The sequence below is a fragment of the Rattus norvegicus genome, chromosome 19 (genome assembly GCF_021556685.1).
Source record: "Rattus norvegicus strain SHRSP/BbbUtx chromosome 19, alternate assembly SHRSP_T2T, whole genome shotgun sequence".
Lineage (NCBI taxonomy): Eukaryota > Metazoa > Chordata > Mammalia > Rodentia > Muridae > Rattus > Rattus norvegicus.
Window position 1 is genome coordinate 49,144,686 of NC_141552.1, and position 14,008 is coordinate 49,158,693.

The window sequence follows — 14,008 nt, forward strand, 5'->3', positions numbered from 1 at the left end:
CCATCCTGGCCAAAAAAGGGAGAAAAAATTATCTTGACAGAAGGTAGAGGCAGGAGTGTCTCTGTAAGTTAGAGGTTTGCCTGGTGTACATAGCTGACTCCAGGACAGCAAGGATATACAAAGAGACCCCATCTCAAAAACCAAACCAAGCCAGGTGGTGGTGGTGGTGCACTCCTTTAGTCCCAACACCCCAGAGGCAGAGGCAAGCAGGTCTTTGTGAGTTTCAGGATAGCCAGAGCTGTTACACAGAGAAACGGGAAAAAAACCCAAAAGCTTCCTGAGTATTTGTATATTTGTGAGTGTTCCAAAAATATATACCCTGGCCACCTTCACCTTGTTCCTCCTCATCTGGTTTTGAGGGGTTTTGTTTGTTTGTTAATTTGTTTTTTACCATACCAGTTATTGTGAAATATAACTTTGAATCCCTTTGCATGGGAAATATCTTTAAAGGAGAGGCCTGTGACTACATAACAACCTGTTCTGCTATGTAGGACATTTCAGAGCACAGCTAATTTGGACATTTCCTAAAGAACATTTTATTGTTGTCATTACTGTTTTGTTTTGTTTTGGTAACTGCAGATACTGTTGGTGGTTTTTACTTGTGTTGTACTGCACAGAGAAAGTCAGATGTTGGAAGTTAAGAATTGTGGGCTGCTAAACTGGGCCAGATGCTATGACCTACATAATCTGTTGGCACTGGTATTAAGGGATGTTGCTTTTTATTTGGGCTTTAGTTCATTTTATTCTTCAAAGGGGAGAAAATGGCCAGACATGGTGTCCCATACCTTTGAGCAAGAGGCTGGTGGATATCTGAATCCAAGGCCAGCCTGATCTACACAGTGAGACACTGTCTCAATAAATAAATTAATACAAGAAGGAGCTGGGCATAGTAGCACATACCTTAATTCCCGCATTCAAGAGTCAGGAGGATCTTCTGAGTTCAAGCCAGCTTAGAGAATTCTAGGACATCGAGGGATGTATAGAGAACACCGAAAACAAAGAAGAAAATTGTATAGTAGGGATCTAAATATCTCTTTTGCCATCGGAAAATGGCAGAAACATGTAAAAGTATCTTGTATAATTTGTGAACTATGATACGAATAAGTGAATGAATACATATATTCAAAATGAAGTGAAAATTGAAATTGCATCTGGGTATGATGCTTGTAATCCCAGGAGAGTGGGGGAGAGTGAGTTTTGAATGTATGGGCAAGGAGAGAGAGAGGGAGGAGAGGGGGGAGAGAGAGAAGGGGGGAGAGAGAGAGAAGAGTGAGTGAGTGAGTTAGTGTTGCTCCTCACTCTCCACCTTATTATTTATTTTAAGACAAGTCTTTCACTAGAGAGCATCCTATGGCTGAACTCAAATCAGCTTGCTTCTTCCTCCCAAGTCAGAAGTAGTTTTTTTCTTTTTCTTTGATTTTTAATTTTTTTTTTTTAAATTTTGTGTACATTGGTGTTGTGCCTGCCTGTCTGTGTGAAGATCCCCGGGAACTGGAGTTAAAAACAGTTGTGAACTGCCATGTTGATGTTGGGAATTGAACTTAAGTTCCTTTGGAAGAACAGCCAGTGTTCTTAAGTACTACGTCATCTCTCCAGCCCCAGAAATAGTTATTTTTTTTTTAAGGTCTTTATTTTGTTTTTATGTATGCGAGTATACTGTTGCTCTCTTCAGACACACCAGAAGAGGGCATCACATCCCATTATAGATGGTTGTGAGCCACCATGTGGTTGCTGGGATTTGAACTCAGGGCCTCTAGAAGAGCAGTCAGTGCTTTTAACCTCTGAGCCATCCCTCCAGCCCAGAAATAGTTATCTTACAAAGGAAAATTATATGGGTTTATTTTTTAATCCAATTTCAATGGAGCCTTTAAAATTTTAAATTATTTCTTTATGTGTATGAGTGTTTTGTCTGCATGTATGTATTCACATTATATGCACACCTGGGGAAGCTGGAAGAGGGCATTGGATCCCCTGGAACTGAGTTACAATGGTTGTGAGCTGCCATATGAGTGCTGGGAACCAAACCTGGGTCTTCTATAAGAGCAGCCAGTGCTCTTAACTGATGAATCATCTCTTCCACTTCCAGGAATGGAATCTTTAATTGAAAAGAAAGGCTAGGCATGGTGGTAGATACTTATAATCCTAGCAGTCTGGAGACTGGAATAGAAGGATCCCCAGTTTAGGGATCAGTTTACTGTAGCCATCAGTAAGACCTTGTCTGCTAACACAAAACAACCCTAACTCAAACCCTCACCGTCCATAACAAAGCAAAAGTGAGACAGGAAATGCTGTGAGAACAACTCTGTTGTGTTTTGTCTTCTTCTTTTCTCCTTTCTTGTTGGTTCCTCTTATTGTTTGTTTTAGGGGAGGATGAGGAATCACTCTCTAGCCCAGCCTGGCCTGGAGCTCCCTCCGTCTGTCTGTCTGTCTGTCTTCCATCTGTCAATCTAGTTTGGCTGCCTGAGTGCTAGGGATTACACGTGTAAACCACCACACTCAGCTTTCTTACTTTTTTCCTTTCAGATGGAAATTTATGGCATTAGCCTCACAGACATTGTGCTTTCTGAAGTATTGGGCACATTAGAGAAAGCAAGAGCCTATAATCAGACAGGACTGCCTATACAAATGCCCCACATAATAAAGGGTACAGGACAACAAAGCACCCCTTACAGCTTGGTGATTTACTCTGGCTAAAACATTTCTTTCACCTTATATTCTTAGGTGGCACTGTGGGAAACCAAAAGGGAGAACTTTCCCAGAGGAATTCAAAGTAGGAAAAGTTAGAATAAGGTGAATATTTACTTTTTAAAGATTTTGGAATATTTTTATGTGTATGGGTTTTGCCTGCGTGTATGCCTTGTACTACATCCATGCCTAGTACCCTCAGAGGTCAGAAGGATTAGAAGTTGGATTAGAAGTTACCCCTGGGGTTGGGGATTTAGCTCAGTGGTAGAGCGCTTGCCTAGGAAGCGCAAGGCCCTGGGTTCGGTCCCCAGCTCCGAAAAAAAAGAACCAAAAAAAAAAAAAAAAGTTACCCCTGAACATTTATTTTTTAGAGTACCTGTCAGCTCTGCTCTGCTTGTAACATGAGCTTTTGGAGTGAGGAAAAGAATGTTTCTGTGGGAGCTAAGGGGATAAGTCAACAGTAAAGAGCACTTACTAGGCAGTCGGGGCACATGCCTTTAAAGATGAATTTATTTCCTTTATGTATGTGAGTGTTCTATCCACATGTACACATACATACCAGAAGAGGACATCAAATCCCGTTTAGATGGTTGTGAGCAACCATATGGTTTGCTGGGAATTGAACTCGGGACCTCTGGAAGAGCAGACAGTGCTCTGTAGTGCCAGCCTGACCTACAGAGCAAGTTCCAGGACAGCCAGGGCCACACAGAGAAGCCCTGACTCTAAAAGCAAACAAAAAGATCACCTGCTGCTCTTGCTGAGGACCTGGATTTGATTCCCAACACCCACATTGTGGTTCACAGACATTTGTAACCCCATTTCTAGAGGATCTCTTCTGACTCCAAGGGCATGAAAGTGCCTGGTCTGCAGACATGCATGCAAGCAAGACATTCATACACATAAAATAAAATATATCTTAATAAAAGATTGCCTTATATAAGAAATACTCAAGTTAATAAAAAAAAAAAAAAAAAAAAAAAAAAGATTGCCTGTTCTCAGCCATTACTTTTAACGTCCAAACTGAAATTAGGGGGAAGAAAGGGGAAAACTTCAGCCCCTTGTCATCTTCAATGTCAATCAGCCCTGGAGCATGTAACCATCTACCTTTATTCAAGTCCATTAGAAGGAAAATGTCTAAGAGAGGAAAAGAAACCCTCATATGATATTCCTTTGAAGTTGCTAACCACTCTTCCTTTTCTTTTTTAGTGAACGAGATTATTGGAAGAGACATGTCCCAGATTACTGTTTCCCAAGGCCCAGAGGTGATCAGAGATGCCCCTCTCCCAGGTCCGGAGTCTCCAGATGTTATGAGCTCTAACAGTGCTCAGTGAAGCTTTGTGCCCACCACCAACTGCTCTGACTGCTTCTCTCCTGGAACTTAAGTTTCCAACCAGACTTCAGAATCTGTCGCAGAAGTTGGATTCACTGTGGGAAAAGCAGCATTCCTTCACCTTAAGCCTTGGGCAGATTTTGTAAAGAACAGGAACAGCATCAGCTGTTTAAGCTGTGGGAAATGAGCTTTGCTTATATATATATATATATATATGTATGTATATATATATATATATATATATATATATATATATATATATATATATATATATATATATATAGGATACTTTTATATGATGGGTGCTTTGAGTGTGACTGCAGCAGGCTCTCTCTCAGAGGTGCTGCTCTTGCAGGTGACCTGGTTGCATAGCTAGGATTAGTAATTTGTACTGCTTTCTGGTCATTTGAAGAGCCCTTTAGTTTTGATATTTTTAAAGTAGAACTTTTGATAAAATCTTCCAGATGCAGACAAAAAAAAATTATCCTAAGCCCACACTTACACCTCAGAAACTTAGCATGCATCCTGAAGCCTTTCATAGATTCATAGGAAAAAGCCAAATGTAGCTCACGCTCTTTATAAAATAAAGTGTTGGGTAAATTGAGAAGACCATTCCATCATTGAAGTTGGGATATGATACATTCCAGAGCGTAGCCTTTTGTAACTTAGGTAGCTATCAGGCAGTTTTCCACTAGCAGTTCCTCCATGGTCAGGCTTTTTCTTCCCTCAGGACCTTGGGTAAAATGGTCATTCATAAGGTGAATTTCAAAGGTAGGGTTTTAGCTTAGGTGGTTATTTTCTACCTAACTTTTTAAGTGGGAGTCTCTGCCTTTAGTCTATAGCCATTGAAGCCACTGTCCCACTAGTTTAAAGCTTTGCAGGTTTTTTAACTCCTTGAGGCCAGGCCAGCAGTGGAAGGAGCTAAGTACGAGTGAGCTGTGTAATAGGAGAGGCAGAGAAAATAAAATGCAGGACTCCAGTTGAGAAAGGCCTTAAGATTTACATGGCCTGTCAATAGCCTGCAGTGATTCTGTCCCATGGTGTCCTGGCTATGTGACCTATAAGCCAGCCTTTCCTCCACAAGGCATTGAGACACATCCAGAAATAAGGTGGCATCATAGACCTGTCCTACACCAAAGACACAGTGGTGCTGCTGCTGCTGCTGGTGAGATCGGTGTCCAAGGCAGGGGCCAGCAGAAATTCCAGCCTGCTGTCTACCAAAGGACTGTTCTCAGACCCTGCCTTTACCCTTCCCTTTTAAAGTCCCTGAATTTTACAGTTTGTTTTCAAATGAAATAGTGTACTTTCATTCATTCAGGAAGCAAATTGAGTGCCTATGAGACGTAATGTTACTCTAGGTGACTGTGACCCTTGATGGTAGGGGCCTTCTTTACCAAGGCTCTATCAGCCTAAGCAGGAGCTGGCCTATTGCCTACCAACCCTAGTAAGCAGGGTAGGAGGTACTGATTCAAGATGAGAGAAGTATATGTTTGTTTTTAACACAATGATTTGCATTTCTCCCCTAAAACTATTTAAAGAGTCTCATCAGCAAATTGCTCTGGCCACTCTTGCAGCTAGATATTTTCCAAATTTCTCTGAAAGTGAATTTTATTTGTGACTGTGGATAGTGACATTTGCTTTAGAAGCCCGATGGTTGGTAGCCCACAGCCTCCTTTCAAGGGCATTGGCCTCTCAGGTGAACTTGCAGACTTGGCCAAATTTGCTTCCTCTTTCCCCTGGGGCAGTTGCCTCATATGGGGTCATTGCAAGACCCCTCGGGGTGCTGCTTTGCTGCCTTCAAGAATAAAAGCCTCTATGATCCAGACTTGCTATGCACCAAATTTTGATGCCTTTTAAATACCTTGATGCCTGTAGCATTAGAAATGCTTTCCTATTTAAAACAGGTTAGATTTTAAAATAGAGCTTTGTATTCTGTGTAATGGTTTTATATTAGCTTTGTATAAGCTTTCATGTAAGAGTCATATTTTTTGGTTTTGTAGATAAAGACTTAAATTTTTGTGCAAATTAGTGGTGGTAAAGCACACATCCATTGGACTATGCAAATTGATTTCTAGTAGCAGCACTGAGCAACTGGGCATTTGCTAGCACACACCCTTTCCTCTCACCTGTACTAGAACTTGGGTTGAGGAATGAAGGAGCAGCCTTCTGTTTACTAGAAAAATGTTTGGGTTCACATGTGGTGCTGCTGCCCTGGGTACAACCCACCTATACCCAGGGCCAGCCAGTATCACCAGACCTCTGCTGGGCCCAGCCACCAAGCCCAGTTTTTAATATGTAGAACACATGGGCTCAAGTTGAAACCTTGTGTTTTATAGAACGGATGTGTAGGTGAAGAAATTGGATTTTGGTTATGTTTACAGCACTTGGGATTGTGTTTTCTTGTACATTTTGTATTTTAAAATCGTTTATAGGAGTGCAGTGCTCCTTATACAAATACAAAGGGAAGATGAGCCAGCAGTTCAGGCTCCTCCTCAGTTACAGTGCTGAAATAATAAACAGTGACAGATCAACAGTCTCTCTCTTCTTCTCCACCTGGGGCTGGTGTGGAGACCTCGGCCAAAGCTCTGTGGCTTTTTAAAAGTCCGCTTGACCAGGAACTTTCATTTGCTTTACAAGATGATAAGAGTTCAAAATTCCTTCTAAGGCTTGAGTTCGGTGCCCTTTTAATCTGTGCAAAGGACATGTCATGGTGTTCTGGACAACTGGTCTTCCAAGTGTTGAGAACAAAATTTGGCAAAGTCCCCTTTATCCTGAGTTTGTATGTGCTACTTGCCCTCTGGTATTCACTGGGGACAGTGCAGCAGCACAATCTAGAATACCTTGGGGTTTTGTTTATGGTGAGGGCTATACAGCCATGGCTAGTATAATGCTATGAATTTGTTATGTAGAACAGACTGGATTTGAACTTGAGGCAGTCCTCCTGTCTGTGCCTCCTGAGTGCTGGGGTTACAGGCATGAACTGTTCAGCTAGTGGTTTGTCATCCCAAACTCCTTGGGCCTGGTTGGAACGGGGCCACCCCTGGCACAGGAGTCCAGGCATCCTGAGGTGAGTGCTGACTGGATGCCTTCCTGCCTCCTGGAAGGATAGGGACAGCAGACAATCTGGGCCTCTGGTCAGGCTCAGGTAGACTCTTGAATCTCAGGAGTTATAAATATTAAAGATAGCAGGCCTAATATTTTAAAAAGAAACACAGGCCTGCTATGCACCCTTCAAACTCAGTATTTGAGGGCCAAAGACAGGTGGAAGGTTTTCTGGCTGTCACATCATCAGGAATAGAGCAGCCCCATCACACCCCCAGCCCTGCCTGTAACGTAGCCATCATCTTTAGAGTAAGCAGGCAGAGAAACAAGGGTATATGGGAGGAAGGAGAGTGGTGCTGAGCTTGGTCTTTTCCAGGTGACTTTGAGAGCTTTGACAAGCCAGAAAGAAGCCACTGGGTTGAGAGTACTCTGGACTCAGGAAAGGCTTGTTAGCTGGGAACGTCAGCTCATCCTGCTTCCTGGTTTCCTCTTCTACAAACACACCCACTCTTTAGGGGCTTGTAACACAGTGCGAGGTGGGTCACCAACAGGCACGAGAGTGGCGTAGTCATCAGGAGCCAGCTGCAGAAGTGATACATATTTAGGGGTTGGAGCTCCAGGCTCAGCTAGGCCCTCGAGCCCTCCCTACAACACAACCTCACCTGGTAGGCTTGAAAGACACTGAGCAGATCCTTCATACCAGCTGTGTAGGGGACCCCCTGCATTCGGACCAGGGCTCCTGGCTGTGACAACATTGAAGTGGGTGTGGAGGCCAAGGCAGTAGGAGGTGTGGTGAGGTAGCCCACAGTAGTGGGAGAAACTGGGGGGCTAGGGTAGGAGAGAAAGGAACTTAGTCATACATCCCATCTTCAGCCTAGACCAAGACCATCCTCTCCTGTACCTGTGCCTTGTGTTTGATCCTTGGTACTTTCTGAACTCTCTGCCTCTACAGTGATACCCCCAGTCTGTCAGCCCACACGCGTGCCTCGCTTCCCATCTCAAAATGAATTCTGATTTTTAACAGATCTTGGATTATCTGGGCCAGAAATGAGTCAGGATCTTGCCCCAAGTGGTGACAGGAAGTCTGAGGCTGCCTGAGCAGCAAGATACCTGGGATAGTAGGCAGTGTAGTTCATGTAGAGTTGAGTGGCTGGCCCTGGGTAGTAGGCAAGAGGAGTGGCAGCAGCAGGTACCCTGGCCGCTGGAAGCAGTGCAGAAGAGGGATACAGTGCTGTCGTCTCTGTGGGAATGAGGGCTGGGCTAGCCTGGAAGGTGGCGTAGGTAGGTGGTGAGAGGCCTAGAGACAAGAGCACATTTTAGAGAGTCCGTAGTTACCCTGGTTAGGGTAAGTAGGAACAGAATAGAAAGTGGTAGCTTAGAACAGCTTGGTTCCCACATGCTTCTTCCTCTAGCCCAAGAAGCACTCACAGGGCAGTTTGCAGGGTGGAGGGGACAGGCCGCTGCGGCTCAGGGAGCCCCCCATCAGCACACGGCTCATCTCCTCTGTAGAACAAGGGACTACTTCCACATAGCGTTCTTTCATCACCTTCTTGTGGCAACGCTGGGCAGCAGCCAGAGCACGCTCCACTGACATCATCTGGATGAAGGCATCGCCAGATGGCCGGCCCTGTGCACAGCACCTTGTAAGCAGTTTGTCACATACAAAAGTGCCTTACTCTTAACATGTCCTTTCCTACCATGTAGATGCCTTTCCTAACAGTACTCTCACCTGCTGGTTGAGCACCATGTGCACACCATGAGGCCGAATGTCAGCTGCTGCCTCTCCTAGAAAACTCAGAATGTCTTCAATGGTGGCTGTGTAGGGGAGGCCTCGAAGGCGTACACAGTCCCTTCCAGTCCCACCTGCCAGTGGAAAGGGAATGGGCAGCAGCGGAGCAGTCAGTGTGGGAAGGAGTGGACTGGCTGCATAGCGGTTAAGGACCTAGTAAGAAAGGCAACAGGTTTATCACGCTAATTGGAGGGCCCAAGGCACATGCTGAAGAAGCAGCATATTGGGGCAGGAGGATCCTTGAGTGCTCACCTGCTGCACCTCAGCTGCAGTGCTCCTGAAGAGTTCAATGTATCGCTTACCCAGCATGCCTTTGTGCCTGCGCAGAGCAGCCTGTGCTAGTTCCTCACAGGCAAAGAGAGCAAAGGCATCCCCAGTAGGCCTGCCATCAGGGTGGCGCACAAAGAGCAGCCCATCAACACCCCCAGTCACTGGGCATTCTGGCCCCAGGAAGTCTAGAACATCTGCTGGCCCGGCTGAAAAGGGCAGTCCCCGTAGCCTCAGGATCACTTGATCTTCCCGTGATAGGAAACGGGCCACCTCTAGTGATGTGCCTAAGTTAGGAGGATAGGAATCCCTTGCTGGTTTAATCCTTGTAGCATAGAGAACCCACAAGACAGTGTGGGGAATGGAATATAGATCAACACAAAAGAGAACTAGGGTCTTCTGTGGGCACACTCACCCCCTGCAATCTTTACAAATTCCTCTCCCGTGGCTTTATACACCTGCGGGTATAGAAAGCAACCCATAGGTCTCAGTTCTCACTCAGCTTTGCCCTGCTCCACTTCCAGCCAAAAGTCCCACCTCAATATAGCGGACACCCATGTGGTGCTTGTGTCTCTGCAGTGCTAGGTCCCGCTGCTCGCTGTCCTCGAATCGGATAAGGGCCTCACCATTTCTGCGGCCCTGGGCGTTGAGACAGAGGGCCACACCACCCCTGTGGAGCCAGTGTTGTTAGTGCCTCCTGGGTAGGCTTGCCTTCTTACCCCTCCCATCCTGCCACACCCACCTGGCAATGTTGAGCCCTTTGAAGAATCGAGCCACATCCTGGTCTGATGACTGCCAGGGCAACCCACGGGCCCGTACTACAGTCTCATTGTCCACCACATCAGCCTTGCTGCTGTGGGGGCAGGGCACAGGGTCAGAGCTGTCCAAATATTGTCACCCCCATCCCTGCTCCCACACTCACCAAGGCCCCGTCTCATATTTCTGCTTTACTACCTCTGGCTTCGAGAACAAATGACCTAAGAGGAGATGGCATGGGGTCAGCAGAGTCTGGTGGAGGAAGATCCCCACCAAGCTCTGCAAAAATAGGACAGGTGAGGGGATTGAGGAGGTGACGGAGGGGTTTCCACCTTGTGTTCTCTTAGAGAAGGTCACAAGTCTGCAAGAGGACTCTGAGGAAGTCATGGGCATTCACCTAACCCTGACAGTAGCTTACAAGCAGGGCAAGAATCTTACCATTGGGCCCTTCAAGTAGGTGGAGAATGACCGCTACCATAGTCTTCACTTCCCAGACCCCAAAGTCATCTTCTGTCGCATCTGTTTCTAGTCCCAAGTCTATAGGCAGAGATGTGACAACTGAGGTTCAGGTCCATACATCCCACATCACCCCTAAACACCCGCAGAATCCTGGCAAACACTAGTTATGACCCAGTTCATACATGTACCTACAGGTCCTCAGACCAAAACAGACACGTCCACATTCCAAATGTATCCCAGCATAGATGCAGACATGGGCATCCTTAAGAATGAGGTCAAAAACACAGACTTGCCTATATTAATACAACCCATACAGCATCGTGCACATGCTTGGACATATTAGTCACCCCTCCACCTTAATTCTGATGGGTCACAGATACCCTGTGCCATGGTGCCCACTGTGAGGTCTCTGGCGGAGCAGGTGCTTGGGTGCTGCACATGGAATTCTCTGCGGAGGTCGTAGAAGGAGAAGAAGGTGTCGGGAAGCACCAGGTTCTGGGAGCACATGGGAGTGGGGATGAACAGGTAACTAACCTAAGGTGTTTACAACAGGGGCCTTGGGAACCCAACCATACCCATGTGCCTGCCCTCAATGGCATACCTTCCTGGAGGCCTCAGGATGAAGAACCTGTCGCAACAGCTGCTGCCCATCAGTGCAGAGCACATAGGGGCCCCCGCCCAGCAGGGCCACATCCCCGCTCACCAGCTGTGAGAACTGGGGACAGGGAGTGGAGACTCAGACATAGATTCCCAGCTAGGCAGCTGAAACTGGGGGTAGGAGGAGGGAGGGACTCAGGCTGCAAAGCTGGTTTAGCAGGATGTTCAACCCTACTCTGCCTGGGAAGTAGAAGGCCTTGCCCTAAATCCCAGGCTCCTAATCCCCACCCCTGCCCCAGTCCACTGTCACCTCCTCTAGGCTGAATGAGAACAGTTGCACCTCACCCAAGCCCCCATCAAACACACTCCAGGAGTCTGGAGTCGGGCCAGAGCAAACACCTGGTGGAGTGAGGCAAGCAGGTGGGGAAGGGAGGGACAAAGCAGGTTAAACCTGTCCTGGGCACCACCCTCAGACAGGTGGGGGAGGTTCACACCTGCCCGAGGGCCAAAAGGCTCATGGTCAATGGCAGCCCCGCCCCTTGGTCTGACCAACCCAGGAGCAGAAACACCAAGGACAGAGCTTCATACTTGGACACTAGCAGCAACCTGAGCTTTGACCCCCACCCTATCGACCAACTGGCACTGAACTGTTTGCTCACAGAGGGGGTGGCACTCTGAAGGCTATCCAGCACGATTCTGCCCTTCCCCTGGCAATTCTGTGACACTTTTCAATCTAAGGCCGACAGAGCAAAGCACCCAGATTTTCTACAGCACCCTTCCAGGTGAGCAGTAGGCCTGGAGCCCTTCTGTAACAGAGTTTAGATTCAGCATCTGAATGTTTCCTCACTAAAAACCAGAGTTGGAAGAGGTAAGAATCTATGCTTCTAAAGGACTTGCACTCATTACAACTCAGTCATGGGGTGAGTGCAGCAGTGCAGACAGGGAAAATAGTGAGACTCATTCCCACTGGCCAGGGCGCGCAAGGGGTGGGGGTTAGGTGGTGGGGGGAGGGTATGCCCCTGGGCTTTTGCGCTCGGCGGCGGGCAGGTAGCCCCTAGACAGTGTACGGGCAGCACCCACCCACGCCTGGCCAGTCGACTGGGACAGGCCTAAACCAGCCGCTCTCACCTAGAGGCGTCTGCCCCTGAGGCAGACACCGCCCGACGCCCTCACTCCAGCCGTTCCCAGGAGAGCTGGCGGCAGAAACCAAGTGATCTACCGCCAAACCTAAGCCCCTCGACCCTATTTCTGAGGCGTCCTCTGCTGGCGGGGAGTGGGAGGGAGAGGACCTAGGGGGTGGATTCCTCAGCCGCTATTGTCAACTCCCGCAGCAGGAGTGGATGCCGGTAAAGGTTGAAAGGTAAGGAACGGCCTAGCACACGTCCACGCGGTAGTCGCTCAAAAGTTTCAAACAAGACCCTGTCCTACTGTCCCTGCCAGTGGGTCGGGTCGCTCCGGGCCTTGACTCCTGCCCTCCCCCTCCCACAAGGGGGTAGTGTCCCTGCCACACCGCAGTTCCACCACCCACGCGGGCCCCCACGCTCACCTGCTGCAGCACCTTATCCAGAGACTCCGCCCGCGCTAGGCTGTCTGCGCTGAGTCCGCTCGCCTCGCGGCACTGTGGACTCAGGGCAGCCGCCTCGGCGCGAACTAGCGACTTGTGTAGTGTCCCCACCTAAAAGCACCAGGGGTAATCCAATGAGACACTGTGCCTCACAGCCCCTGAAGCGTCCTGAGCGCCCCCCCCCCCCCGCCACCTCTTTCCAACCTACCTGTCGGCTGCGCGGCTCCACCACTTGCCAAACTAGGAGGATTAAGTCGGTCTCGTCGGAGCCTAGGTCGGGCCCCAGCGCACCAGCAGTGGCCCCGAACAAAACAACCAGCGACTGGGGTTCGGGACAGGGGTCGGTGGAGGAGTCTACTGCGGGATCTGGGCCCGGGGGTGGGGGCGGTGGCGGCGGTGGAGTCATGGCCGCAGAGGAAGGAGGCGCTCGGCCACACACACGCGGACCGACGAGGCGCACGCACGTACCGACCGACAGCAGACAGACGAGCTTGGGCGGGATCCGGTGTGTTGGGGGCGGCACCTGCGGCGGGGTGTAGTGGGAGCTGCAGAGACCCGCCCGCCGTGCCCTTTGGGGCTGGGCGGTGCAGCAGCGATCCCAGCCTACTCCGGCGAGTTACCTGCGGCCCGGAGCGCCACGTGATCAGGGCTGCTCCGGGAACCTCGAGGGAGGGCCAGAACCCTGCCCAGGAGGCAAGAGCTCACTTCTGCCCGGACGTGAGCTGGGAGGCTGGAGTCCCACCTCTTGCTGCCGTCCTGTGAGACTCCTGGGACAAGTCCATTTTTTTTTTCTCTTACTTCCTCTTCAGCAGGCACTATGAGTCCTCCGCAAAAGAATGTGAAAGATCAGAGGTTTTTTCCATTCCGCCGGGGTCATGCGAGACCCGCGGAAGTCAACAGAAGGCAACCTAGGGACTGTAAGGGTCGCGACGTCTGGCTTGAGGTTAATGGAAATTACAAAGGGTCAAAAGCCGACAGTGAGCGCTACCAGGTATCCACTGGAAGGCGGTGGGAGGGATCGGGGGTGAAAGGGAGGGCGGTGAAGATCAAGGGTTCTTGGAACTGTGGGAGGTCACTAGAGATCACAGAGAAGGACGTGCCCATACAGGTGTTAGAGTCGGGTCGGTGTAGTGGGAGCAGTGCAAAGAGTGAGTTACTCTCGGGCCTTGATGCCAGGGGAGGAGAATCTCGCCGCGAACTTTAGAGGTAGGGGTCTGGAAGCTCAGCCTACCAACCCCACTTGGGGTTTGCCTTCTTATTTTGATCTCTCTTGGGTGATAGAAGTGTTGTCTGGCTATTGAAAACACTCCGGCAGGTACCCGCTAGCGTTGGGCTGTGTACGGGAATCTGCACCCCAACCCAGTTCAGACTAGTCCCATAGGCCCCATGCAGTTGGGTGAGACTCCCTTACTGTGGGGTCAGGATAGTTTTCCATCTACTCAACAATAATCAGTAATCTGGCGAGAATAAAGAGCTACAGCCCGGCGTGGGAACTTAGAATACAGGATGCCAAGGCTGA

The 14,008-nt window shown here is 48.8% G+C and overlaps 2 protein-coding genes across 26 annotated transcripts in view; one reads left to right on the plus strand and one right to left on the minus strand.

The window, feature by feature from the left end:
• Positions 1 to 6,551, plus strand: part of Nfatc3 (nuclear factor of activated T-cells 3) — a 74,505-nt gene extending 67,954 nt beyond the window's left edge. For 5 of the 19 annotated variants that reach the window (XM_087594870.1, XM_087594869.1, XM_087594868.1 and 2 more), the window contains 1 exon segment: positions 3,892 to 6,546. Coding sequence is in view for 12 of the 19 variants with exons in the window: in XM_087594869.1 (XP_087450995.1) it covers positions 3,892 to 4,016 (125 nt within the window). In the remaining 7 variants the exon portion in view is untranslated. 19 annotated transcript variants of the gene reach the window in all.
• Esrp2 (epithelial splicing regulatory protein 2) lies at positions 5,960 to 13,126 on the minus strand. Of its 7 annotated transcripts, none has more exons than NM_001107423.1 (15): positions 12,698 to 13,126; positions 12,472 to 12,600; positions 10,930 to 11,043; positions 10,709 to 10,823; positions 10,308 to 10,406; positions 10,036 to 10,090; positions 9,856 to 9,966; positions 9,651 to 9,783; positions 9,529 to 9,571; positions 9,099 to 9,400; positions 8,787 to 8,999; positions 8,486 to 8,684; positions 8,168 to 8,354; positions 7,720 to 7,885; positions 5,960 to 7,639 (listed from the first exon to the last, which is right to left on the minus strand). In NM_001107423.1, the coding sequence occupies exons 1-15, from the start codon at positions 12,893 to 12,895 to the stop codon at positions 7,550 to 7,552; spliced, it is 2,154 nt and encodes a 717-aa protein (NP_001100893.1). In that variant the 5' UTR covers positions 12,896 to 13,126; the 3' UTR covers positions 5,960 to 7,549. The 7 variants fall into 7 exon arrangements, with proteins under 7 accessions (NP_001100893.1, XP_087450700.1, XP_087450703.1 ...); XM_087594574.1 differs by having other exon boundaries at positions 6,041 to 7,639; positions 9,856 to 9,963; positions 12,698 to 13,080; XM_087594577.1 differs by having other exon boundaries at positions 6,041 to 7,639; positions 9,856 to 9,963; positions 10,709 to 10,857; positions 12,698 to 13,080.
• Positions 13,127 to 14,008: the final 882 nt, after the last annotated feature.

Bases quoted from the DNA above. Each gene is read 5' to 3' on its own strand.
- Esrp2 (NM_001107423.1), bottom strand. From the start codon at position 12,895: ATGACTCCACCGCCGCCACCGCCCCCACCCCCGGGCCCAGATCCCGCA. The intron at 9,784-9,855 runs GTGGGTGTGGCA...CTGGCTCCACAG, and splicing joins AAAGGGCTCAACATTGCCAG to GGGTGGTGTGGCCCTCTGTC. The intron at 8,685-8,786 runs GTGAGAGTACTG...TGCTGTGCACAG, and splicing joins ACATGGTGCTCAACCAGCAG to GGCCGGCCATCTGGCGATGC.